The sequence below is a fragment of the Mercenaria mercenaria genome, chromosome 16 (assembly GCF_021730395.1).
Source record: "Mercenaria mercenaria strain notata chromosome 16, MADL_Memer_1, whole genome shotgun sequence".
Taxonomy (NCBI): domain Eukaryota; kingdom Metazoa; phylum Mollusca; class Bivalvia; order Venerida; family Veneridae; genus Mercenaria; species Mercenaria mercenaria.
In genome coordinates this window covers 6,202,920-6,230,764 of record NC_069376.1, presented here as the reverse complement: position 1 = coordinate 6,230,764, position 27,845 = coordinate 6,202,920, and the positions used below count along the sequence as shown (strand labels likewise).

Sequence of the window (27,845 nt, the reverse complement as noted above, 5' to 3'; positions counted from 1 at the left end):
CCCTTTAAGGATTCATATGAATTCTGAGTCAAATGATCACCTATACAAGCCATGTGCAGAACTCGTGAGTCAGCCGTGAGTCAGTCAAGATCAAGTTCATAACTCGAGGTCAAAGATTTTAGCCTTCCATTTTGTCTTCGATCTATATCTCCTTAACGTTTGAAAGTATTTTATAAAACTTGGGTCAAAGTATCACCTTATCAAGACGACGTGCAGAACTTATGAGTCAGCCATGCCGGCTCAAGGTCAAGGTCGCAATCTTTGATCAAATGTTTAAGCCTTCCATTTTGTGTCCACTCTGTATCTCTTGTCTTAATCCCTTGAAGGATTGTCATCAAACTTCGGTCAAATGATCACCTAATAAAGAAGTCAAGAGTCAGCCATGTCAACTCAAGGTCAAAGGTTTGAGCTCTCTATCTCCTAAATCCCATGAAAGATTTTCATGTAACTTAGGTCAATTGATCTCAAGAAATTATAAGTCAACTATGTCAGTTCAAGGTCAAGGTCACTGCATAAGGTCAAAGGTTTACCTTTCACTCTCCATAACAGTGGCTTGGGATTTAGTGGTCTTTCAGACTGTCTTGGTAAGTATCATTGTAGCTCTGAGTGCTATAATAAAGATAAATTGTTCCAGATAATTTATATTAAATTTACAGCTAAAGCAGGAAATGTTTGTAATAACAACTACAGATGAAATGGAAGTCCGTCGTATTGCAATGGATGCAATCGAAGAGAAGGAAAAGAATCTTGAACAGAGACTAGTTGATGCTGCGACTGAAATTGAAGTTAAAACTGATGAAAGTGAAAAACAGATAAAGGTGATAGGTTCAACTATAAAAGATGAACTTGCGCAGAAAGGGGTTGAAATGAAAGATGATTTGGGAAAGACTGAAATCAACTCAATGGGAAGACTGGAGAAGAAAGAGAAAGAAATCAAGGAAGCGCTTAGGATGAAAGAAAACGAATCTGCAAAGAAGATCGATCAGAAAGAGAGAGAAAGCAAAGAGAATTTGAGAGTGACAGAAGTCAACTTAAAAGAGGGACTTAAGCATAAAGAGATAGAAATTAAAAAGACTTTAAGAGTGGTAGAATTGGAATCAAAAGGGAGACTAAATCAGAAAGGAAAAGAAATTGAAAAACATTTAGAACGTAAAGGAGAAGATATACTTTATCAGCTGGAAAGAAAACAGTCGGCTCAGATTCAGATCGAGGCCAGGCGTAGTGGCAACATTAGTAAGGTAAAATTTTATTGCATTCTTGAGAGGGTGATATGAAAATTTCCATTTCGAGAAAAAATGAATAAAGACTGAGTCATTAGACTTGATTGATATCCATATTTCGAGGGTTTTTTATATCCTGTACGGGATGCAAGACATTTATACAAAAAAACATGTAACAGTTCTTAGTATTTATTGAAAAGTTCAACATATTTGGCTAGATAAGTTTGTTTAAATAATATGAAATATAAAATATCAACACAAATGAAATACAGACATAAATATATTTGGATTTTTTGTAAAGACTAGAGAGGAATCATCCTCCAATTGTAGCAATTTTTGTAAGACATATATTTTATCGTTTTGTGTCTCATCAGTCGGACGTTTTACAAGGGAATTAAATTAAGAACACAGCCAAAGTTCATTGTTGCAATCTAAATGCGAACGTAGTGAAATATAATCATGTATAAAACCAAATTAGCGCTTTTGAACAGGTGATATTAAAATACTGAGGATTATGATATTATTATAAATTGTAAAAAGACGGAATTTGGATTGGGATTTAAAATGACATATAATAAGTACATAATATTTACATTGTATTTAGTTATGTTTTTTTAAAGTCAGTGTTGCGTAACAGCTGAAATCTATCGTTCTTATTTACTATCGTGATACTATTGAGCATTTTGTTTAAAATGGAATCACCAAATTTGAAAAGCACTCACTTGATTTATATAAGCGCTTGATCATGGAAAAAATAAATGTAAACATTTCTTTGATACAGGCAGCAGCAGACGATTTAATGCAGTCCAGATCTAATTATGAAAGAATGAGAGCAGGTAATTCCTACCTTTACTCAACATGTAATAAAACATTTGATATCATTATATTATTAGTTTTGTTACAACTTATGAAAGTTATAGGTATGTTTAACTTATATTTGTTTTATTTTTCCTTGAAAAAACGAGAAAAAATAATAAGACATTCTGCCTCTTTGAAGCAGATGTCTGCCAAAAAATTATCTAACAAATTTACACTTCTAAAAATGATCTCAAAATTTCTTACACTAGAAGTGAAACAAATACATCATTCCGATCATTCCCTACGGTGCGATATTTTGGTGTAATGCTCCCAAAACATGCTTTTCAAAAGTATCGGTGTTTCAGAAAAAGATTGCTAGATGGATATTAGCAAAACCTTTGTTATCTTCTTCTGTTAATATGCTTAAAGAACTGAAATGGCTTTCTGTCCAAAACAGACATAAATTACTTATAGCTGTAATGACGTTTAAGGCTCTGCATAGTCGAAAACAGACATAAATTACTTATAGCTGTAATGACGTTTAAGGCTCTGCATGGTCGAAAACAGACATAAATTACTTATAGCTGTAATGACGTTTAAAGCTTTGCATGGTTGAAAACAGACATAAATTACTTATAGCTGTAATGCCGTTTAAGGCTCTGCGTGGTCGAAAACAGACATAAATTACTTATAGCTGTAATGACGTTTACGGCTCTGCGTGGTCGAAAACAGACATAAATTACTTATAGCTGTAATGACGTTTAAGGCTCTGCATGGTCGAAAACAGTCATAAATTACTTATAGCTGTAATGACGTTTAAGGCTCTGCATGGTCGAAAACAGACATAAATTACTTATAGCTGTAATGCCGCTTAAGGCTTTGCATGGTCGAAAACAGTCATAAATTACTTATAGCTGTAATGACGCTTAAGGCTCTGCATGCTCGAAAACAGACATAAATTACTTATAGCTGTAATGACGTTTAAAGCTCTGCATGGTTGAAAACAGACATAAATTACTTATAGCTGTAATGGCGTTTAAGGCTCTGCGTGGTCGAAAACAGACATAAATTACTTATAGCTGTAATGCCGTTTAAGTCTCTGCGTGGTCGAAAACAGACATAAATTACTTATAGCTGTAATGACGTTTACGGCTCTGCGTGGTCGAAAACAGACATAAATTACTAGTGTTGTAAAATCGGTTTCAAAACAAAATCGATAATCGAATCGAATCTGAACAGCTATTTCGATTCACAATCGATTATATAATCGAAAGTAAAAGCATTCAGACTTACCTATAATTATACTCTTATTATAGATTCCACTTAGGCAATACATTTCAGATAATTTCATAAAACAAAAATATACTATGCTTTTATCATTACTTGGGACTAGGGATGTTTATTAAAATTGTACTCGTAAATACTTTTCTTGATAAGTAAATTAAACCAATAACAAGTGTCAAGTGATCATGGTGAATACATTTAATGTATTTAGGGAATGCATTTTTACTTTTAACTATAAATTTCTATAAGTATAAAATTGATTAATTTAATCTCAGTCTCGTTGGCTTGATAAGATAAATATAATACAAGACAGTTCAAGACTTTTTCAAAATAAGGTTGACAAATTGACAAACACAGAGAGGTACATCGGGATCATTGTTAAATAATTCACAAGTCCATACGAATTACGAAGAGTTCGAATAGTTTGGGTACGAAAACATACCTTTGTTCACATATGATTTTCGGCAGAGTTTGCAAATAACAGATTGCATGTTGAGGTTTTCTTTAATAGGTGGTCCTTGTTTTGTTTTTTCGAAGCCAAAATAAGCCCACACAGTCGACCGAACTTTTCATGGACACTTTTTTCTGCCATTTTACGTGTGAGAGTGACGTCCCTTGCGGTTTAATTAACGAAATGTATGAAAATTACGGATATATGGAATGAACGGAAAGGGATCAATTGCGCGAAAAGCGCTAGCGACATCGATTTCAGAATTCCAACATCGATAGTCGGCGACCTGCGGCTGCCGGCGACGATTATTCGATTTAACTCGATCATCGTTTCATCACTATAAATTACTTATAGCTGTAATGACGTTTAAAGCTTTGCATGGTCGAAAACAGACATAAATTACTTATAGCTGTAATGACGTTTAAGGCTCTGCATGGTCGAAAACAGACATAAATTGTTTAAAGCTGTAATGACGTTTAAGGCTCTGCATGGTCGAAAACACATAAATTACTTATAGCTGTAATGACGTTTAAAGCTTTGCACGGTCGAAAACAGACATAAATTACTTATAGCTGTAATGACGTTTAAAGCTTTGCATGGTCGAAAACAGACATAAATTACTTATAGCTGTTATGACGTTTAAGGCTCTGCATGGTCGAAAACAGACATAAATTGTTTATAGCTGTAATGACGTTTAAGGCTCTGCATGGTCGAAAACACATAAATTACTTATAGCTGTAATGACGTTTAAAGCTTTGCACGGTCGAAAACAGACATAAATTACTTATAGCTGTAATGACGTTTAAGGCTCTACATGGTCGAAAGCAGACATATATTACTTACAGCTATAACGACGTTGAAGGCTCTGCATGGTCGAAAACAGACATAAATTACTTAATGCTGTAATGACTTTTAAGGCTCTGCATGATCGAAAACAGACATAAATTACTTATAGCTGTAATGACTTTTAAGGCTCTGCATAGTTCCACCCCAGAATATATTAATCAGTTGATTACTGTTTCCGAAAACAAGAAAATCTGAAAAGTAGATTCCCCGGAAGCACCGAAAATAATCAAATTTGAAAAATAGATTCCCCGGAAGCACCGAAAACAATAAAATCTGAAAAGTAGATCCCTCGTAAGCACCGAAAACAACAAAATCTGAAAAGTAGATCCCTCGTAAGCACCGAAAACAATGAAATCTGAAAAGTAGATCCCTCGGAAGCACCGAAAACAATAAAATCTGAAAAGTAGATCCCTCACCGAAAACAGGGCAAACAGTGAAAATTGCAGACTCGGTTTTACAACCTAAGATCTAATTCCCAAGGTTTAATTACTCATTTCAGACTCAATTCAGATTATATGAAACAATCTTTCAAATTGTTATCAATGAAAGTGTGGAATTCTATACCTCATTTATCCATGTATTCTTGAAATGAGTGAAATAAAAGGTTTTTGACTTGACTTGACTATACCAGTTATTATCCGAAATGCAGCGAATGTGAACTCTTTCAAATACAGTTACAAAAAGAAAAACGTTTTTGATGAAGTCTGCACTGCATAATCATTATGCTACAGGAGCTCAGATCAAATGCGATTTTACATTTTGTTGCTTTTTTTTTTGATATTGTATTGTTTTAATATGCATTTTTTAAAATACTTTGTACCTTGTTGAAGGCCTCATTGTAAATATGTGATTTCATTTGGATCTGCTTACGTGATTGCATAATGAGTTTACCTTCGTAAAATAAAGAAGTTATTGTTATTTTTACTATTATTATCTCTTTGTGGGTTTCACAACCTCATTTTACGGAATCCGGTTTGAGCCATGTTAAGCTAAATACGACACTCGACATGGCACATGAAAATGCAACGCGACACCCGTTTCAATAGTCGATATTGCGACGTGACATACTAAATTCGTACGAATTTGTACGCGGGAATGTCGCGTTGTTGCATGTCGCATTGTAGTGTGTCGTGTCATTTGTCATGTTGCATTGTCGCGAGACATACCTTGTATCACATAACATTGTCTCGTGGCATTTCGGGTGTCCCGTTGCCGTGTTGTTATGTTATATCGTGTGTCACGTCGCATTGTCGTGTGTCTTATCGTGTCTCGTCAAATTGTTGTGTGGCATATCGTGTGTCACGTTGCATTTTCGCGTGACGTATCTTACGTCACATATTTTTTTTCGTGTGGCATACCGTGTGTCACATCACATTGTTGTGCGGCTTATCGTGCATTACGTTATATTGTTGTGTGGCAGATACCTCAATCGTTTCTTAGGCTTGTTCCTTAATCTCATTTTTTACATATTATTTTAAACATTTGTTTTACAACTGGCAAAGTTCCAACTGGCAGGGGTAAAGGGATTTTAAACCCAATTCTCAACGACAGACCCTAGAAATCCAATTTGCTACTGAAAAATCACAGGCTCCATCTAACGGATCCTTATGGTATAGCATTTTATATAGTAAGACTATATAATGCTATACCATAAGGATATCGTTAGATGGGGCCTATGTGAAAAATTGGTTGATGAACAAAATGGTTTTAGGCGTAATCGCAGAACAGTATATCATATTTCCTCATTAACATCAATAATTAAAACAAGATTAAAAAGAAAATTAGCAACTTACACCGTGTTCATAGATTAACGTAGTTGGTAGCCCGCCCGCATATCTCAGTAGGTAGAGCGTCGTTCTACGGATCGCGGGGTCGTAAGTTCGATCCTCGGGCGGGACGTATGTTCTCCGTGACTATTTGATAAACAACATTGTGTCTGAAATCATTAGTCTTCAACCTCCGATTCATGTGGGGAAGTTTGCAGTTACTTGCGGAGAACAGATTTGTACTGGTACATAATCCAGGAACACTAGTTAGAATAACTGTCAGCCGTTACATGACTGTAATACTGTTGAAATACGGCGTTAAACCCAAAACAAACAAAAGAATAACATAGTTCTATGTTCAGGCTCATGTATGCAACCATTTCGCGCCAACGTTCACCCACGCCCGTGGCGCACCTAGCTAGCGGAGTATCATCCAAGGTTAACAAAGTTTTGCTGCAAAAACAAATGTGTTCTCACTCACAGTAACATGTTCATCACGAAATAATAGGTTGTTGATATCGCTCGGATAAGGTAAATGTTTCTAAAGTATTATAGAGATAAATAGTTGATAAAGACAATATCGACAAAGCTAAACAGGACCTGCAAAATGCAATATAAGGGGAATAAGTCTGTTTGGTTTACAGTTACTTGAATGGTCTATAGATATACTTTGACCTTCAAAAATGACATTTGGGCGAGTTCATTGACTAAGGTGGATCTGGTTTTCGGATAATGTCGGCTGATGATTTACGTAAGAAGTAGGTATGTAATGTAAGAAATGAACCGAGTTGCGATCAAAGACTGCACAGCGTATTGGTAAGTGCGACTGCCCCTGATACATGGCATGCACGCAACCTGTGGGTTCGAACCCCAACAGAATTTCTTTTTATTGTATTATGAATCAGAATTCAAAAAGTACGTAACATATTGCCTGGACTTCGATATTTACTGTTTTAAATTATTTTTCTTCATTTTTTCCCATTCGTGCCCGCCCGCTTAGCTCAGTAGGGAGAGCGTTTGTCTACGGATCGCGGGGTCGGGTGTATGTTCTCCGTGACGATTTGATAAAAGACGTTGTGTCTGATTACTCGTCCTCCACCTCTGATAACTCATGTGGGGAAGTTGGCAGTTACTTGCGGAGAACAGGTTTTTACTGGTATAGAATCCTGGAATACTGGCTACTAGTAGGTTAACTGCCCGCCGTTACATGACTAAAATACTGTTGAAAAACTACGTTAAACCCAAAACAAACAAATCAGTTTTCCCATTCGTTTTCTGTTACTTTTTTTTCTCTAACGAAATTCATTTCATATCAGAAAAAAAAGTATTATTTCAATTCACAAATAAACAAGGTTAATCCTCAGATTCGCCGGCAATGTCTGTTTTTGATTCGTTCATTGAATCATCAACGTTAAAAACGACTTTCGTGAAAAAAAGTTGGACATAGTTATCAAAAAGAATAATCTTACTTACTTTTCCGGGATTCGAACCCACACCTACACCTAATATATTGTATGCGACGTTCTCTCTAACCTACTGCGCCAACGTGACAAGTTTAGTACGTCCGATTGGTTGGTGCCTTTTATGTATAAAATATGTATTCAGTAAACTATAGCAGCCCTTTACTTGAATTAGTTCAATATTAAAAGTACATTTACGCCCGAATGCACAACGTATATCTATAGTAGTTGCAACTTGACCGCAATAGTTGACCTTCAGCTGATTATTCATATCGATTATTTCATTGAAGAAATAAAGGGTGATTATGGTAGCAATGTATGGAATTAATATGTATGCAGTGCAGTATCAAAGTATGTATACTCAATTTGATCTAAAAACTTTCTTATATACTAATTCATATTTACACAATTTTATATTTTCACGTACACTCCTTTTCAATAATAGGCTGTGCCTTATTATGTATTATAATACAAACTTAAAGTCAACCATCGGGGTCAAGTTGCGTCCGCTATAGTTATGTAGCTTGCTCTTATGAGCCGAGGTCACTTCGAATTTTGGCCCCCGCTAATATTTGTAATAATTAGAACTTCGTGATTTCGGATGTTTGTAAAATATGGTGAGAGGTAATGACTGTTAATTCTTTAGAAAAATTATACAGCCGTTATATGTAAAATTCTGATGTCAATTGTAAAACTAACTGCTGCTAGCTTTGTATGAATTAATGAGACACATTTTCGCGGAAAAATTCAAATCACGGAAGGTATCTGTGCTTGTTGATTGGTACTCAGAACATATCCACTATTTTGTGAGAAAAAAAACTAGCTGGATGGGCCCCCATTCCGTTTATATCCTGAAGTTCAGTAAAGACTATTATAGCGTATTAGCGGACGCAACTTGACCCCGATGGTTGACCTTTGTATTATAATACACAATGAAGCACAACCTATTTTTGAAAAGGAGTGTACGTAAAACACAAACTGCATGAGAAAGTGGAAATATAAATTTGTGTAATTATAAATTGGTGTATTGGAAAGTTTTAACGGATCAAAATTAAGTATACATACTTCGATAGTGCACTGTATGAAACTAATTCCATATAAGTATACATGGCTACCCTAATCTCCCTTTATTTCTACAATGAAATAATCGATATGAATAATCAGCTGAAGGTCAACCATCGCGGTCAAGTTGCGACTACTATTTTTTATTTTTTTATACACGTAAATTGAGAAAGTCAATAATTTGGCATTGTTCTTGCAGCGGGATCATTGCAGGCTGTTCAAACGGTGCAAAATTGATGATTTTGGCATGTTATTTTTAATGGATGGTGTAAAACTTTCGTTTTGATAACTTTCTTTATTCTTGTATGAGAATCCTGATCTTGCCATTAATTTAAAACACAAAACATGCACGCAATTTATAAAATAGCCGCCCTGATTCTGCTCATAAGGGAAGTGCAAAATTGCGACTCGCTACAAGTAAGACTGTCCATGCCCAAAATTTTCGAATCTAAGGTAATCTAACATTTCCTCCAGTGTATATTTACAATTATTTTTTTTTCATTTTTATCTCTTTTTTAAATTTCTTTTCTTTAATATCATTTTTATTCACGGTTTATTTCAGTATACATGTATTACAATTTCATAGATATTAATTAAAACAAGTTTTATTCATGATTCAGTTTCGATCGCTATAATTTCAGTACGAAACACATGTTATCGTGAAGACCGTGAATTTTGATTTTCACGTGTCCCTTTGTAATTTAAAACATATAAACCAGTAAACAAATAAAAATGAAAATAAAAAGAAAATGTTCTCACTTATGGGCTCGAACCAGCAATTTCCCGCATAAAAGTCATGTGTTGTAACCACTGAGCCATCGATACGAACAACGAGTAGGGGTTTCACTTACAATACTAATATTGACATTTAGACACTTAACCAAAATTTACATCGTGGCCGAGTGGTTAAGGTTGCTGACTTCAAATCACTTGTCCCTCATCGATATTGGTTCGAGCCTCACTCGGGGCGTTGCATTATTCATGTGAGGAAGCCATCCAGCTGGCTTACTGAAGGTCGGTGGTTCTATCCAGGTGCCCGCTCGTGATGAAATAATGCATGGAGGGGCTCCTGGGGTCTTCCTCCACCATCAAAGCTGGAAAGTCCCCATATGACATATAATTGTGTCGGTGCAACGTTAAATCCAACAAAATAAATGTACTGATAGCACCGAAGTTGGGCTGAATGTTATAATATCGAACGCACATAGCGTATAATGTATGCACATTTGACAGGTTAAAAAAAATAGCACAATACATGCCTTCTGTTGCCTTTACGTATGTAAGGGTTTCACCTGACGGGGATAACTTTTATTATGCCCCCCTTCGAAGAAGGAGGGGTATATTGTTTTGCAGATGTCGGTCGGTCGGTCGGTCGGAATGTAGACCAATCCGTTTCCGGATGATAACTCAAGAATGCTTGGGCCTAGGAACATGAAAGTTGATAGAGAGGTTGGTAATGACCAGCAGATGACCCCTATTGATTTTGAGGTCAGTATGTTAAAGGTCAAGGTCACAGTGACCCTGAACAGTAAAACGGTTTCCGGATGATAACTCAAGAACGCTTAGGCCTAGGGTCACGGAAGCTGATAGGGAGGTTGGTCATGACCAGCAGATGACTCCTATTGATTTTGAGATCAGTATGTCAAAGGTCAAGGTCACAGTGACCAGGAACAGTAAAATGGTTTCCAGGCAATAACTCAAGAACGCTTGGGTCTAGTTTCAAGAAAATTGATAGTTAGGTTGGCCATGACCAGCAGATGGCCCCTACTGATTCTGAGGTCATTAGGTCAAAGGTCAAGGTCACATTGGCCAGGAACAGTTAAACGATTTCTGATCTTCTTGTCCAAAACCATAGGGCCTAGGGCTTTGATATTTGGTAAGTAGCAAAATCTAGTGGTCCTCTACTAGATTTTCAGATTATTTCCCTGGGGTCAAATATGGCCCTACCCCAGGGGCACATGGTTTATATAGACTTATATAGGAAAAAACTTTGAAAAACCTCTTGTCCAAAACCACAGGGCCTAGGGCTTTGATATTTTGTATATGACATCATCTAGTGGTCCTCTACTAAGATTGTTCAAATCATTCCCCAAGGGTCAAATATGGCTTCGACCTGGGGGTCACATGGTTTACATAGACTTATATAGGGCAAAACTTTGAAAATCTTCTTGTCCAAACCACAAAGGCTATGGCTTTGATATTTTGTAATGTAGCATCATTTAGTGGTTTGTTCAAATTATCCCTCTAGGGTCAAATATGGCCCCGCCCCAGGGGTCATATGGTTCATATAGACTTATATAGTGAAAAACTTAGAATCTTCATGTCATAACTTACATCATTCAAATTTGGACCACATGTATAGTTTTGAATGGCAAGATGAACCTTGACATGAGCTGACCTTGATCTTGACCTTGTGATCTACTTTCAAATTTCTGTAGCTACAGCCTTCAAATTTGGACCACATGCATAGGTTAGTGTACCGAAAAAAAGTTGACCTTGTTATTGACCTAGTGACCTACTTTCATATTTTTGAAGGTACAGGCTTCAAATTTGGACCACATGCATAATGTTTTGTTCAAAAACAAAACCTGACCTTGATTTTGACCTAGTGACCTACTTCCACATTTCTCAAGCTACAGCCTTCAAATTTGAACCACAAGCATAGTTTTGTGTACTGAAATGAACTTTGATCTTGAGATTGACCTAGTGACCTACTTTCACATTTCTGAAGCTACAGGCTTCAAATTTGGACCGCATGCATATTTTTGTGTTCTGAATTGAAATTTGACATTGATTTTTACCTATTACCTACTTTCACATTTCTCAAGCTACTGCCTCCAAATTTGAAGCACATGCATAGTTCTGTATACCGAAATGAACTTTGACCTTGAAATTGATCTAGTGACCTGCTTTCACATTTCTCAAGCCACAGCTTTCAAATTTGGACCACATACACATTGTTTTGTACCAAAATGAAATTTGACCTTGATTTTGACCTTGACCTAGTCTTGAAATTCGGAACATTCAAATATGGCTCAGTGGATGGCGTCAAGATCACTCTGTAATCTCTTGTTAGGTTAATAGGTCGAGGTCAGATTAAACCAGAATGGTAGAACTTTTGTTTACAGTGAGCATATAAATTCTGTTTCTGTTTCTGTTAAAGGTCAAGGTCACAGGAGCCTGAACATCGAAAACCGTTTCCAGTCAATAACTTGAGAACCTCTCGACCAAGAATGTTGAAAAATCATAGGATGATTGTTCCTGCAGAGTAAATGACCCCTATTTTTTTATTTTTTTTTTGGTCACTCTGTTAAATGTCAAGGTCACAGGGACCTGAACATTGATAAACATTTCCGATCAATCACTTGAGAACCTCTTGATCCAGAATGTTGAAACTTCATAGGATTATTGAATATGCAGAGTAGATGACCCTTATCGATTTTGGGGTCACTCTGTTAAAGGTCAAGCTCACAGGGGCCTGAACATGGAAAACAATTTCCGGTCAATAACTTGAGAACCATTTGACCCAGAATGTTGAAACTTCTTAGGATGATTGAACATGCAGAGTAGATGACCCCTATTGATTTTTGGGTCAGTCTATTAAAGGTCAAGGTCACAGGGGCCTGGTCATGTAAAATCATTTCCGGAAAATAACTTGAGAACCACTTGACCTACAATGTTGAAATTATATAGGATGATTGGACATGCAAAGTAGATGACCTCTGTTTATTTTGGGGTCACTTGATCAAAGGTCAAGGTCACAGGGGCCTGAACAGTGACTTGAGAACCACTAGGCCAAGAGTGTTGAAACTTAGCGGGATGATTGGACATGCCAATAGATGATCCCTATTGCAGCCAACCATTAGTGTCTCTTTGACTTTCGCTCCTGACCCCTATTGACTTCTTACCTATAGGACTTCGCATTGGGGGAGACATGCACTTTTTTACAAAAGCAATTTTTAGTCTTCCTTGTTTTAATAATGCTAAGATGATGGATAAATTACCACAGAGACTCAGTTACCGCGGATCATGGTAACTGATAATTTTTAGAATATAGCTGGATTCAAGGTAATTTTCAAATAGAAAGTGAAAGTTTAATTTGTAATACCTATTTTTCCGTTTCTGTTGATAAGTTCAACTTGGTTATTATACACAAACACTAAAATATAAAACGGTTCATGTTTCAGTAGACAATAGTGTCATTTTGAACTAAATTAATGTTACCTTTGGAACGAACATCGTGGGCACTGAGTCACACCTTAAGATGTCAAAAAGTGCTGAAACGTTTACTTGTATGTCAGAGAACTTGAAAATTATTTTCTAGTTAACTCAAGTCAGAGAAACATTAAGCAGAAAGGAACAGAATGAAATTCCATTCCCAACCGAGCACCACTGCATGGAAGATGGTAGGAGCGACTAATAAGTCTCACAAAAATAGCACTGAATAAAGTTCTAAGATGCTCCCTCATTACCATGGAAACAACTTAGACGGTCGTCACGGAGAGCTGAACTATGCTCAGCAACATACCGCTAATTTAGGTGTCATTAAGCGTTGAAGACGTGGACCCATTGGCCCCGTCATCTCTCCTCTGCGGCCAGATACTGACGTCACATCCGTATATAACACCATTGCCTTCCACTTTGAAACATTTCCAGATTTGACGAATATTCTGCAGCAATTACGATCCGCGCTTCTTGACCATTTCTGGAAATGGTGGAGGAAAGTGTATCTAACAGTACTGCGTGAAATTTAAATTTCACTGATAAATTTCAGTATTTCACTGAAAAGAATGAATAAAAACAGAAAATTCTAAAATAATCTAAGTTACAAGGATGTCTGTGTAATAACGAAGAGTTAGTACATTGTAGTAGATTTCCCTCAATTTTAACACTGCAAACCCAAATAATGCTCTAAAAACAACAACAACGAAATGATATACATGTATTTACTGATTGCTTGTAGAAATTAAAAACATGAATTTAAAAACGTGTAGCCTTTGAATGGTGTGATCAAAATGTTTGTTAAAACGTTCGTTGTATGCATCAAAGATATTTCTACATCAGTGCCTTTTTATGTCCCCATTTTTGGGTCCGTCCGTCCTTCCGAAAATGTTGTGTCGCGCGTAGTTTGAAAGTATTTGACGTAGAGTCACAAAACTTTACAGGAATGTTGGTCAGCATGTGTAGTTGTGCACCAGAAGTTTTGCGTCAGGATTCATTCAGCCATGTAGAAGTTATGGCCCCTGACTTTTTAAAAAATGGTCAGTTTAGTGTTGTGTCGCGCCTAGCTCCAAAAGTATATGACCTAGAGTCACAAAACTTTACAGGCATGTTGGTCAGCATGTGTAATTGTGCACCTGGGGTTTCGCGTCCGGATTCATCCACTCATGTAGGAGTTATGGCCCCTGACTTAGTAAAAAATTGGTCATTTTAATGTTGTGTCGCGCATAGCTCCAAAAGTATTTGACCTAGAGTCACTGTTGTTTACAGGAATGTTGGTCAGCATGTGCAGTTGTGCACCTGGGGTTTCGCGTCCGGATTCATCCACTCATGTAGGAGTTATGGCCCCTGACGTAGTAAAAATTGGTCATTTTAATGTTGTGTCGTGCGTAGTATTAGATCCGTACTGACACTCGGTAATTTCCGTACAGTAACGTATTTTCCGAAAGAGATTTCAGCATTTTGCTGATCGTTGTTCGTATAAACTACGTAAACAGCCGAATAATATCGAAATAGCATTCGGAGAATATGGAATCGAACGGCAAGTGCCGAATGTCATCACTTGTATATTACCTTAACTACTACTTGCTAGAGAATTACTTTGCAACAAGATACACTCATTTTGCCATTTTATTTTAGGGTTACGTTTCTTAAACTAACATGGTCCAATGATTCATTGTCTTATTATAACTACCGTTATTTTTTATTTTATTTTTATGATATAGTGTGTGTTCAGTCGTCAATAATTGACAGCAGTTGAGGTTCACAGCAAAAATAACGACAAATGCATTCATTTTGTCGGCGAGGTTATAATAAAGAGATGACGCATGTTTTTCCTGTTATAACATCTGCCGAGGGACCCGATAAATCTTTGAAAACTGACAAATCTGTTGTTACCAGCGTTTCCAGAAAATAAATTCTACAAGAGAAAACATTTCAAATTCGTGAAATATGTTATATGAAATAATGTAAGAATAAAAGTAATGTCGATGAAATCACATTTTATAGAATTTTGAAAAAAAAATGGTCTGGAGTGGTATAACGTGTGTGAAAACTTTCTACTTCAGCACTGTGTCATTGGCTTACTTAACAGGTTTTATTAGAAAAAGAATCATATGTATTTGAGCCGCGGCATGAGAAAACCAACATAATGGCTTTGCATCCGCGCAGTCTGGTCATGATCCATGCTGTTCGCTTACGATTTTGCAATACGCTTTAAAGGGGAACAGCATTGATCCTGACCAGACTGCGCGGATGTTTTGGATCCATGCTGGTCGCAAAGCCACAATGTTTGTTTTCTCACGGCGCGGCTATAATTTTTAGAATATGAATATTGCGTAAACAAACGAAAACACCCGAAAATTAATTTAAGAAAAATTTGAGAAAATTTATTAGTGCCAGTCAATATTAATTTTAATTATGAAGATACTTTAATCTTATTCATTTTCTTTGTTTGCTGCTGTGTATAAGATTGATATTGAGATGGGTTTTTTTAAAAAACACTCATTGTGTATACTGCAAATATATAAACAATATTTTATACAAATAATTCATTCCAACATAGTCATCGATGACACATGTCATAAAATAATCAGAGGACAACAAGATATTCTTAGGATAGCCTCACAATTTTATGCAATCTCTCCAGGCATATGTATGGTTTGCATCACTCGACCTTCAGCTATTTCCGGAAGTAAAGAAAATGGAAGTAGACACGCCAAACTTCAAAACGAAACTCGTCTATGAATTGGTCGATAGTCAGGGGTCATCCCGTCAATATGTATGTATACGGAAGCATAAAGGGGCCATAAGACGCTAATTACGATTAATTACGTTACAGTTGCGGAAATGTTATTAAATGTAGATCTAATAAAGAATCTGGTGGCGTTTTTGGATCTATATTTCACAGCACCTCCTAATTAGGATTACCACGAAAAATGCGAGAACGAGAAGGTACAACTTCAATGTCAAATGTCAAAGAAACGTCGTAGAGAAACAAACAGTTGATAGATTTATGAACAAATAGTACATACTCACTTTTACCCGGGGAATAAATGCTCATAAGGTCGCCCTTGAAAATGAAATTAAATAATGATAGTTATCTTCCTAAGTAACAATTTCACAACATGATTCGCGCTTAAAACCATGATCTATTGATATGTAAATTTCACAGATTTGATAGACAGCGCAAAATTCATTTTTTTGTGAGTTTACAAAAATTGATCTGTTCGTAGAGATCGCAGATTGGTTTATTTGTTTTCTGTCGCCTGACCTCGAGATTTTATCGTTGGAAAATATCTTTGACTGCATAGAAACCAAATAAGCCGAAGGTGCGTATTATAGGGGATAGTATGAAGTGTGCAGCTTTCATTTACTCAGTGGTTTGCACACTGGCCTTCCAATCCTGAGGTCGGGGTTCGATCCCCGGCAGCTACTCGGGAATTTTCAGAAACGCTTTTCAGTGTTTCCCACCCAGCTAGAGGTGTACTGGTCAGGAACCCAGGCAATCCTTGCGTGTATCAGTGCTATACACTGGGCACGTTAAAGAACCAGGCTGTCTATTCGCAACGAGCTAGGCTAAGTTAGCCGGACAAGCCTGTATCTGATTTCTGATCTCTCTGTGGGGGCTTTGTCTCACTCTGTCCCTCTGGTCAGATTGCTCTGTGTCTGTACTAGTAGAGGATGATTTCGCGCCCTGTGTGGCTGCAGTTGCTGTAAAGCGCCTTTGAACGTGTTTATCATGAAAAGGGCGCTATATAAATCTGGTATAATAATAATAATTTAATATAAAACGACATTGTGATATTTGGGATTTAATGATGAACAAGACTTTGGTCGTTTCTTTTGACCCGGCTTTCAAATAATTCTGTATACTTGAATCAAAACAGATATAAACTTGATTTTGTAAACTTCGAAGATGCATTTGTCATATTTTTGTGAATTTCATCATCGTAGAATCATGATTATTGTCTTTTAGAATGCGTTGATCATAAAATGATAATTGTGGCCTATTAGAATGCGTTAATCATAGAATTATGATTACAGCCTGTTAGAATGCGTTAATCACAGAATTATAACTACTGTCCGTTAAAATGCGTTATTCATAGAATTATGATTATCACCTGTTAGAATGCGTTAATCACAGAATTATAATTATGGACTGTTAGAATGCGTTAATAATAGAATTATGATTATTGTCTGTTAGAATGCGTTAATCATAGAGTTATAAATATGGCCTATTAGAATGTGTTAATCTTATGATTATGGCCTGTTAGAATGCGTTAATCATAGAATTATGATTATTGTCTGTTAGAATGCGTGAATCCTAGAATTATGATAGTGGCCTGTTAGAACGCGTTAATTATAGAATTATGATTATTGTATGTTATAACGTGTGAATTATAGAATTATGATTATTGCTTGTTAGAATGTGTTACTCATAGAATTATGATTATCATCAGTGTCTGTTAGAAAGTGTAAATTATAGAATTATGATTTTTGCTTATTAGAATGCATTAACTATAAAATTATGATTATTTTCTGTAAGGATGCGTTGATCATAGAATTATGATTATTGTCTGTTAGGATGCGTTAACCATAGAATTATGATTATGGGTTGTAGTTAGAATGCGTTATTCATAGAATTAGATTATTGTCTTTTAGAATGTGTTAATCATAGAAATATGATTATACCCTGTTAGAATTCGTTTATCATAGAATTATAACTATGGCCTGTTAGAATGTGTAAATCATAGAATTATAACTATGGCTTGTTAAAATGCGTTAATCATAGAATTATGATTATGGTCTGTTAAATTGCGTAAATCATAGATTTATGATTATGGCCTGTTAGAATGCGTTAATCATAGAATTATGATTACAGCTTGTTACAATGCGTTAATCATTATTAGAATTATAACTATGGCCTGTTTGAATGCGTTACTTATAGAGATGTTGACACTCGGGTAGAGGAAAGATTGATTTTGTTAACAGTAGCAAAATACAAACATGATGGTAACCATACATGCTTTGCATGAAGAAAATGAAAAATAACGAGTTTGTAGTTACAAATTGACATTTATGAGGCCAAGACAATGTGTTTAAGGTCTTAATATTTTATTGAATAACCGTAGCAATATAATATACAAATATCAGTGTATTTAGCGAAATTTCAATCAAAGTTTGTTTCTACAGTGTAAGGTACTAATTATTCATTCATGTTTTTTGAAACTATGCTAAAAAGAGTTGTCTGAATACGTTTGCTGATGAAGTTGTAAACACACATTTATTCAGAAATGGCCTAAATTGTCCACCTGAAAACTTGTAGTTTAACTGTATATTACCTGTATTTCAAGAACGATTTTCATGAAGTTTTTGTGAGTTAAAAAGTAGGTCACTAGGTCGCGGTAGGTTAGAAACCTGGCATCTTTAAATGAATCATATTTGCAACATCTCAAGTTTTACTGGACAAAGTCCGTTGATTGCTACGTATAATCCTAGTGATGACTTTCCATTTTTGATTATGTTGAAAGACGGTTTATTTTTGACTGTGCAAATATGGACATAAGCCTTTAGTGTGTACATTTTTATAAAAATTGTCGTAAATTTAAATTTGACTTTTAAGCCGTCACGAAGGAACATGTAGGTCCGTTACCAGGCCTGTTTAGAAGTTCGGTCAGAAATGAACCACAACTTTCAGGCGCGGATTGGAAGCAACAATTTCACATGACAACATTTCTATTATAGTGTTGGTGTTACGTTAACTATTCACTCGTGTTGAAGTTTAAACGTATTGGGTGATTTTTCTGTCCGTGTTCCGTGTTCAGGTTTTATTAGATATGTTATCCGGATAAATGACGTTATGTAATTATTTCTGATTTACAAATGTACATAAATACCGAAATAGAAAACTAAAACCTCCTTCTTTTTAACACGATTAAATAAGAAACATTTTCAACGACATCTCCCAATACGAAATTGAAAGAATAAGAAGAAAAAAAAAAAACACCCGAAAATTAAGTGCAGATGTAACGGTTTTCTTCTTTCGGTTTTTAAGAAAATTCACGTGAGTTTTTATTTCGCTCAGAAAATACCCATTATGTGGCATAAAACTGGACGCGCTTCCGCACATATACACATACTTAAAAAGCGGTGTCTTTATTTTCATATTAAGTGTAATCACCAACAAATACATTGACATCTCATGCGAGAGTAACAGTTGTAATGTAAATGTATACTGTAAGGGTTAAATTTCTAAACAATTGACTAGAGCGGACGCAGTCCTATAGTGGTAACATTGTCTGACGGCGAAACCAGAGGTCATGAGTTCAAGCCACGGTTCCTCCAGTTAATATTGCTAAGATTTTGTATGGGCGGTTTACTAATTCCGAGCTAATTTGAATGGTTAGCCTAAACATGCTAGTTATAGAAAATGCCATAAGGGAAGCGTTCTAGCGACAAGTGAAAATCCTCAGAGTCTAACTGTTTCATATCGTTAGATGTGTGTATTTAAGCCTCCTTAGCCGAGTGATAAATCACCGCTGACTTCAAATCACTCACTTGCCTCTCTTCGATGTGGGTTCGAGCCTAAATCGGGGCGTTGGATTCTTCAAGTGATGAAGCCATCCAGCCGGATTACGGAAGGCCGCTGATTCTACCCTGGTTCTCGCTCGTGATGAAATAATGCACGGAGGGGAACCTGGGGGCTTCCTCCACCTTTAAAGCTGGAAGTTGCCATATGACCTATAAATTGTGTCGCTGCGACGTTAAACCCAGCAAAATAATTGAATAAACAAGAATAAAGAAATCATTAAACATTCATAGGAGTCAAAACTTTGCATGCATGACTGAGATACTTAAAAACGTAATGAAGAGATTTATTTCTTTTTTTGTATACATGGGGTAAACTGATCGTGAGTCGGACACATGATTGAGTCTCGGCTCGTTCCTGTGTTACTTGCTGAAGCCATGCTCCCGCGCATATTGTTGGTACCCTTTATAATATCTCTCAGACGCTTTTCTGACGTTTTTCTATTGGTAAATACGTTATAACTAACAGAAAAAGCGTCTAGAAGACAATAGGTCAAATTCGATCGTGAGTCGGACGAAAGTGATCTTGACTCGGACAGATGCTACAAACTTGTAAAAACTGCTTCAGAGCATTATATTATCTACTTTAAACAGTTAAAAGACTTATAATGACGCTAATTTAAGTATACCTTTAATTGACATTGACGATACGTTGTGTTATATCAACAATTTCGATCCAACGCATTGAAACAATCTGGAAAAAGTTACTCGGTTATTTAATGGTTAAGATCGTGTTATTTATCTCAATAAAGGGTCAAAATTTCTCATTACTTTATTAATATTAGGATCAATGGTAACTTATAACCCAGGTGCACAACTCTTCATGCTGAGTAACAATCCTATACAGTTTCAAGACCTCGAGTTTATTTGTAAGCTACATGCAAGTATAGTTTCGGATGGGCGAACGGACACACGTGAACGGACAAAGGTAATTCAATCTAAATATCCGTTGGTGGGCTACAAAAAAAAGAAGAAGAAAAAAACAACAAACTTTGTTTCTGAAATTAACTCAAACAAACTCGACAACATGCACAACATCTTGTCTTTCTAAGGGGATCAATACACTTAGGGCACATTGTTTCGAATTGTAGCCTAATTTCAGAGAATTTTGAATTAAAGTAAACCTACAGAAACATGTTCAACAGTTGTTTATAATCCTTTTATCATTAATTTGAATAATATGTATTAGCCCAGTTCATATTGCTTTCTCGGGGCATGAAACACATGTGTATTGATTTCCCGCCAAAATATAATGCAGAGCATCAGCAATAAATTCTTTTTGTGCTCAGAGTTCAGGATTTTGTTTATTGTTTCTGTATTTCAAGTCGTGAAACTTGAGATTCTGAGCTATTTTCATATTAACATCAGATAACTTGGCGACATCATATAAAAAATTTTAAATGGCGGCATCCGTAACGGCTTTTTCGGTGGTAGCGCCTACACGTACGAATATAACTGGGGAGGTATAATGAACGAATAAGAAAGGTAATCCTTCTCAGGACCAGAAATGGACAAAAAATATTAGTTTCTGCTATAATTTCTCTTTTGATCCATATTGATCTGAAAAGGGAGTAGCCCTTCCGCAAACACAATATCCGTCACGAAACGCACGTGATTCTTTCCCGCCAAAATTATAATGTGTCCACAGCGTATTTTTTTTTAGCAAGTGGCACAATCGATCTCAATACAGTTTTCTCAGATGTTAAACTTGAGGTTCTTAACGTTTTGTTTATAGTCATTTTGTGCGTGTTTGTGAGATTCAATGCGTCTTTTTTTTCTTCTTTTTTCTTTCCTTTCTTTAGAACGGAAGCAATATTGCAGCAGATGAATTTTTTGTTTGTTTTTATTTACGACACGTTCTATCAAATATTGGTTCTTACACATGTATTTGCAACATAATTATCGAAGCTTACGAGCAAAAATAACATTTACATCTAGGAACATATAAAAATGGTCTGACGTAAGTATGATTTTTGTGTTTTGAAAATTTTTGCACTCGTCGGCAACATGAATTTAAAGTTCTGCGCGTTACGGAGTATAGCCGCAGAACATATGTCTTAACGTTGTGTAGCACAACTATTTGTGCGAATCACTGATGTGTTGGATCACGTGATCAGTGATTGGTCAAGTGGTACGTGGCGGGAATTAGTACGGGTAACGCGGTTGTTTGTCAGTTCTACGCTTGGCTTCGATTGTTTCACTTCTACTTTTGAGCAGCGGTCAACCTTACGATGGATAGGGAAGAAATGTCAAATTTCGTCGAAGGAAAAGTGAAAGATGTTATACAGTCGAATAACAGGGAGCTTCTGAGCAGTATCAGCAACATGATAGCTAAGATAAGTGACAAGTCTTCTTCTGCTATTTCTGTTTTAGATGTTCCAAAATTTAAACGTAAAAGTAATGAGGAACAATTTAAATTAAATGCCAAAGTTATACAGAAGATAGAAGGTGCGCATTCAGCCGTGGAATCAGAGGATTTATCGTCTGCTAAAGAGGCTATTATTCAAGGTAAATTTTTACGATATGCACTTATCCGTGATAACCTGATGTATGTAGGTCATAACGGTTCATGTTTTCACAGGATATACATTAAGAAAACGGATAATGTTTACGTCTGTTTACATCAATATGGTAAAAATTGACAAAAAGTGTTATTTTTTCAGCCAGAGACATGTTGAAGCACCGACAAAAATTAGTGCTTCTGGCCGATACGTCGGATTTGGGTTGGAGATTGGTCAGCGAATACGAGGCAAATCCCATCGCTAGCGATAGCGACGACGAAAAACGTATTTATAAGGCGGAGGCTCGTGCCAGTAGGAAGGCTAAGGCAGACAAGACCAAAAAACCCAGAAAAAACAACTGGCCATACAAGCGTCCAGAGGCATCGGGATCTGCGCAGGCGTCACAGGGCATCAGACAGCGTCCCGGATTGTGTTTTTCCCGTGGAAAGGCGGGTCACTGGAAAAATGAATGTACACAGAACAGTTCTTACCAGAACAATAAGTTAAGTAGTTATTTTGAGATTTTAGACTCAGTAAAAGTCACTGACTTTACCAAGGGTACTGTGTGCCAAGATAAGGCTTATCTGAGTAAAAATGAAACATTATTTAAGGCCGAGAAAAAAGGCAGTGACCAGATGTCGGATAAAGGTAAAGTAAATTCTATTTCACCTGTAGGCCGATTAAGGCAGAATAAAGACAAATGGTGCAGGGTGTCCAATAATCAATATATTTTAGACGTTGTTGAAAACGGATATAAATTGCCGTTTAAGAACATACCAGAAAGTGCGCACTTGAAAAACAATAGATCCGCACTTGAAAACAAAACGTTTGTTAGAACGGAGATAAAGTCTTTGTTAGAAAAGAGGGTAATATCGGAAGTATTAGAAAAACCAATTGTGGTAAATCCACTCACAGTTGCTTATAACAAGGCTGGAAAGCCCAGACTGGTGTTAGATTGTAGGCATGTAAATCCTTGTTTACATATGTTTAAGATAAAATTTGAAGACATAAACACAGCAGAGAGTTTGTTTGAACTTAATACGTTTGTTTATACTTTCGACTTAAAGAGTGCTTATCACCACATAGATATTTTTCCTGAACATACTACGTATTTGGGATTTTCCTGGATTGATGACGGAGTTGTAAGATATTATGTGTATAATTCATTACCGTTTGGGATTGCTTCCGCAGGGCATATCTTTACGAAAACTCTAAGAGTGTTGATTAAACACTGGAGATCATTAGGACACAGGGTAATTATGTTTTTGGATGATGGAGTAGGGGGACATGCTGAATTTAAAAAGGCCATGTCGTCTAGTAATTTTATACACAATTCTTTGATAGATCTGGGGTTTTTACTTGCGGAAGAAAAATGTTGTTGGAACCCTTCACAAATAGTATGCTGGTTAGGCCATATTTTGAATTACAGATCTAACTGTATGTTTATTTCGGAAGAAAGAATTCTTCGATTAGAAATGTCACTAAAGTCAGTTCTGTTTCAATTGTCAAAAGACAAGTTAGACTTGATACATGTAAAATGTTTAGCAGCAGTTGTAGGCCAAATAATTTCCCTACAAAGTGTGGTAGGTAGAATAGTCTGCCGGAAGACCAGAGATTTATACAAATGTATTATAGGGCGTGCAAGCTGGAACGCACCTGTTAAGGTAAGCGAAAAGGCTCAGGCTGAGCTACAGTTTTGGCTAGAAAATGCAAGAAAATTGAACAAAAAAGGTAAGCGATTGAAGCAGTTATTTTCTGCAAGTTTAAGTATGGCAACGGACGCTAGCGCCGTTGGATACGGTGGATACGTGAGAAAAGACGAAAAGTCATATGCATATTATAGTAGTTTGTCCAAGGAAAAGACATTTATTAACCAGTCCTCAGGTGTTGAAATAAATGAAAAGGTGACTGAGTTCCCGGAAGTGAACCATGAGGAAATGTTCCAAGGTATGTGTAGCAAGTTTCCACCGGAAGTAGAATATTACACAGTTTTTGCTCCCGGATGTGAGCAAAATGTTTCGACAAACATAGAACAAGGTTCTACAAAGGAGAACTGTGGTAGTTTGTCTGAGGAAATGTCAATTTTTGATCAGTACTCACTTGTTCCGTTACATGAAAAGATAACGTATTACGAAACCGGGTTCCCGGAAGTGAACCACGGGGAAATGTTTCAAGGTATGTGTAAAGGTAGCAAGTTTCCACCGGAAGTGGAATATCTCACCGGTTTTGCTCCCGGGTGTAAGCAAAATATTTTGATAAATGATGAACAAGGTTCTATGAATAAGACTCCCGGAAGTGGGTCTAGTGGTCTGGTGCTCCCGGAAGTGAGCGCATTGTACAGTAAACACATGTCTTTTACTTTTAGCAGTACAGAGGTACATGGGTCTTGGACAGAAGTAGAAAGAGAAAGAAGTTCAACATGGCGCGAACTTGAGGCTCTTCATCGAGTTTTAAGAAGTAACATTAATATATTAGTGAATAATCATGTCATTTTCCTTACAGACAATAAGAATGTGAAATTTATTTTGAATTCCGGCAGCTATGTTGACGATTTGCATGAAATTTGTCTTAAAATTCACGAAGTGTGCGACATAAATAGCATACAGTTTGTTGTAATTTGGATACCAAGGTGTAGGAACGCAGAAGCAGATTATCTGAGTAGGTGTCTTGATTGTGACGATTGGTCTGTAAATGAGGTCATATTTAAACACTTGAATAAGAAGTGGGGACCTTTTACAGTCGACAGGTTTGCCACACATTATAATAACAAATGTGACAGATTAATTCAAGATGGTGGGTACCTGGTACAGAAGCAGTTGATTGTTTTACACAAATATGGACCGGGGAGAATAATTGGTTGGTACCGCCACCAAATTTAATCGTTCAGTGTTTGAATAAGTTAAAACACGATAAATGCTTAGGAACTTTGGTTATTCCTGAATGGAAATCGGCGCCATTTTGGCCATTGTTAATTGATGAAAAGGGTAATTTCAGTTGCATTGTGAAAGAAAGTTATGTTTTTCCTTCTACAGGTGCTGTCACAAGGGGAAAAGGGAACAACGGAGTGTTTAATATAGAACCTTTTAGTTTCAGAATGCTAGCATTGAAGTGCAGCTGGTAAAAATCTTCAACAATATGAGATTTATTGAACATGTACGATCGAATTTTGACCTCATGTATGTCTTTCAGGTACTGGCTTGAGGCAAACACTAAAAAGAAAGTTTGACGAGGCTGGCGTTCAGATAAATAACGAAGAACAATGTATAGACAGAATGGCTACACATATTTTGAGCTCTAGAGCTGATAGCACTGTAAATAAAATATGCTCATCAAGTGAAAACTTTTAAAGATTTCTGTATTTCGAAGGGATTTCCCTGTGATCCAGCACATTCCATTCACGTCGCCATGTATTTATCGAACTTAATAGACAGTGGAAAATCGGACAGCGTAATTATGGCAGCTTTTTATGGAATTAAATGGTACCATAGTATTAACGACTTCCAGGATCCAACGGAGAACGTAGTGGTGAAATCTATGCTAGAATGTGCGAAACGGTTGAACTCTAAACCCACAACGAAAAAGGATGTAATTACTACAGAACATTTAATAGAGCTTTGTAATATGTTTTCAGAATCTACGGATGTTATCGTACTCCGCGATCTGACAATGATTTTGTTAAGTTACGCAGGCTTTTTGCGTTTTGATGAAGTTAGTGAATTACGTTGTAGTGATATTGATATCAAGGACAGATACATATCTTTGTTTATTAAGAAAAGTAAAACTGACATATACAGGGGTGGTAAAGAAGTACTTATTTCTAGCGGTGAAACGTCGGCTTGTCCAGTTGCTATGTTGCAAAGATATTTACATTGTTCAAGTATGCATTTAAAATCAGACTCGTATCTTTTTAGACCTGCATGCAGGTCCGGCCACAAATGTTTTTAATTGATAAAGATAAAAACTTAGTTACACTCGATCAAAAGAATGTATTGTGTCTAAGTTAAAGCTAGTTGCGCCTAATTTGCGTTTAGGAACACATTCGTTGAGAGCTAGTGGTGCCACCACTGCCGCCAATGCTGAAGGCGTTTCAGATAGATGTCTAAAGCGACACGGTCGCTGGAAGTCTGATTTGGCCAAAGATGGTTACATAGATGATTCATTAGAGAAAAAGCTTTTTATTACAAAACAGTTAAAGTTATGAGTACATATATTGTTTAAGGAAAATTCGAATTTGAATGACATAGGCTCTAACATTTGTATTAGTTCTATCGCAAGTCTTGCCCATTGCAAAACAGAGTTTGTGTTTTGTGCGTAGTTATGTTAAGACTTTAAAGTTCTGCGCGTTACGGAGTATAGCCGCAGAACATATGTCTTAACGTTGTGTAGCACAACTATTTGTGCGAATCACTGATGTGTTGGATCACGTGATCAGTGATTGGTCAAGTGGTACGTGGCGGGAATTAGTACGGGTAACGCGGTTGTTTGTCAGTTCTACGCTTGGCTTCGATTGTTTCACTTCTACTTTATTCAAATTCGAATTTTTGTTAGATTATAATGAAAACTTTGATTTTATAAACTCTATGTTGTTTATAATCTGGTTTGATAAAGTTGATATACTTTTTGTAGAAAGTTGAACAATTCTCAAGACATAATGAATAAGTTGTCTAGTTTTAAGAAAGGCTATTACTTTTTATTATTTTATACTACCAAGATACAGTAGGTACAGTTTTCCAGAGTTTTTTACATTCCCAGTTCGGGAATGATTTTTTAATCTCTGGTTTTTAATCTGGCCTATTGTATCTAGGTTGACGGCTGTACTGTACAGTCAGTGTGTACACAAGATAATTATCTGACAATGTTATTTGTATGAAGCTGATATGCATATTGTATGCTATTTGATTTTGTTTATAAAGAATATGATCATATATTCATGTACTTGTACATAAAATGCTCAAATTAAAACAATCGCAAGTCTTGCCCATTGCAAAACAGAGTTTGTGTTTTGTGCGTAGTTATGTTAAGACCCTTATTTTGTAATCTTGTCTAGGCAGCAATATTTTTCACACATTGTGATGCAAACAAAGAATAATGTAATTGTCGGTCTGTGATAGAAACTCGGGGCTTAATTGAAAGAGCTGCTGTGTCACGTGAATGCAGTTTGGGTTAATGTTCACCCACTGATCAGAACTTATAAAAAATCCGCTGAGTGGAATAAAAAATCTGCGCGCGCTTTTTGAGCGGGTAGGTCGGGAGACATTTCCAAACGGACCTTTTTTTTTTATTTCGGTCTGACGCCTGATACGCAGGTCATTTCATTTACCATAGGTCTTTGTATTATTTGCATATAAAAGTTTAATTAATGCGTCCATAAAAAATGAAAAGTTTTGAAAATATCATGATGCGCAATGATAATTTTCAGGGTAGTTGCTGCAAACAAACAAAACTGTTTGAAATGTTGTAATAAACTGCAATTAACATTAACAGCTCAACACTGTTTATCAAAACAATATAAACATTAAAGCGTTAATAATGTGTCTAATTAAGCAACAGTTTGATTTAAACTCTATGCACCCTTTTGTTAAAGCAATGCCACGTTTAAATACAAAAAGACATATAAATATCTAAACTTAAGCAAATGGTAACATATA

The 27,845-nt window shown here is 36.3% G+C and overlaps 2 protein-coding genes across 2 annotated transcripts in view; both read left to right on the top strand.

Moving 5' to 3' along the window:
• The window catches only part of LOC123544517 (uncharacterized), a 184,484-nt gene that overhangs the window by 15,651 nt on the left and 140,988 nt on the right, over positions 1-27,845 (top strand). The window contains exons 4-5 of the mRNA XM_053526082.1: positions 657-1,238; positions 2,002-2,056. Of these exons, the coding sequence (XP_053382057.1) occupies positions 657-1,238; positions 2,002-2,056 (637 nt within the window). The remainder of the gene's footprint in view (positions 1-656; positions 1,239-2,001; positions 2,057-27,845) is intronic.
• On the top strand, positions 21,989-27,180 carry LOC123557437 (uncharacterized). Its single transcript, XM_053526083.1, has 2 exons — positions 21,989-22,204; positions 22,360-27,180. Exons 1-2 carry the CDS (start codon positions 22,021-22,023, stop codon positions 25,074-25,076), a joined length of 2,901 nt encoding a protein of 966 aa, XP_053382058.1. The 5' UTR covers positions 21,989-22,020; the 3' UTR covers positions 25,077-27,180.

Excerpts from the sequence above, each read along its gene's own strand:
- LOC123557437 (XM_053526083.1), top strand. The coding sequence starts at position 22,021 with ATGATAGCTAAGATAAGTGACAAGTCTTCTTCTGCTATTTCTGTTTTA. Across the intron at positions 22,205-22,359 it reads TAAAGAGGCTATTATTCAAG|CCAGAGACATGTTGAAGCAC; the intron begins GTAAATTTTTAC and ends TTATTTTTTCAG.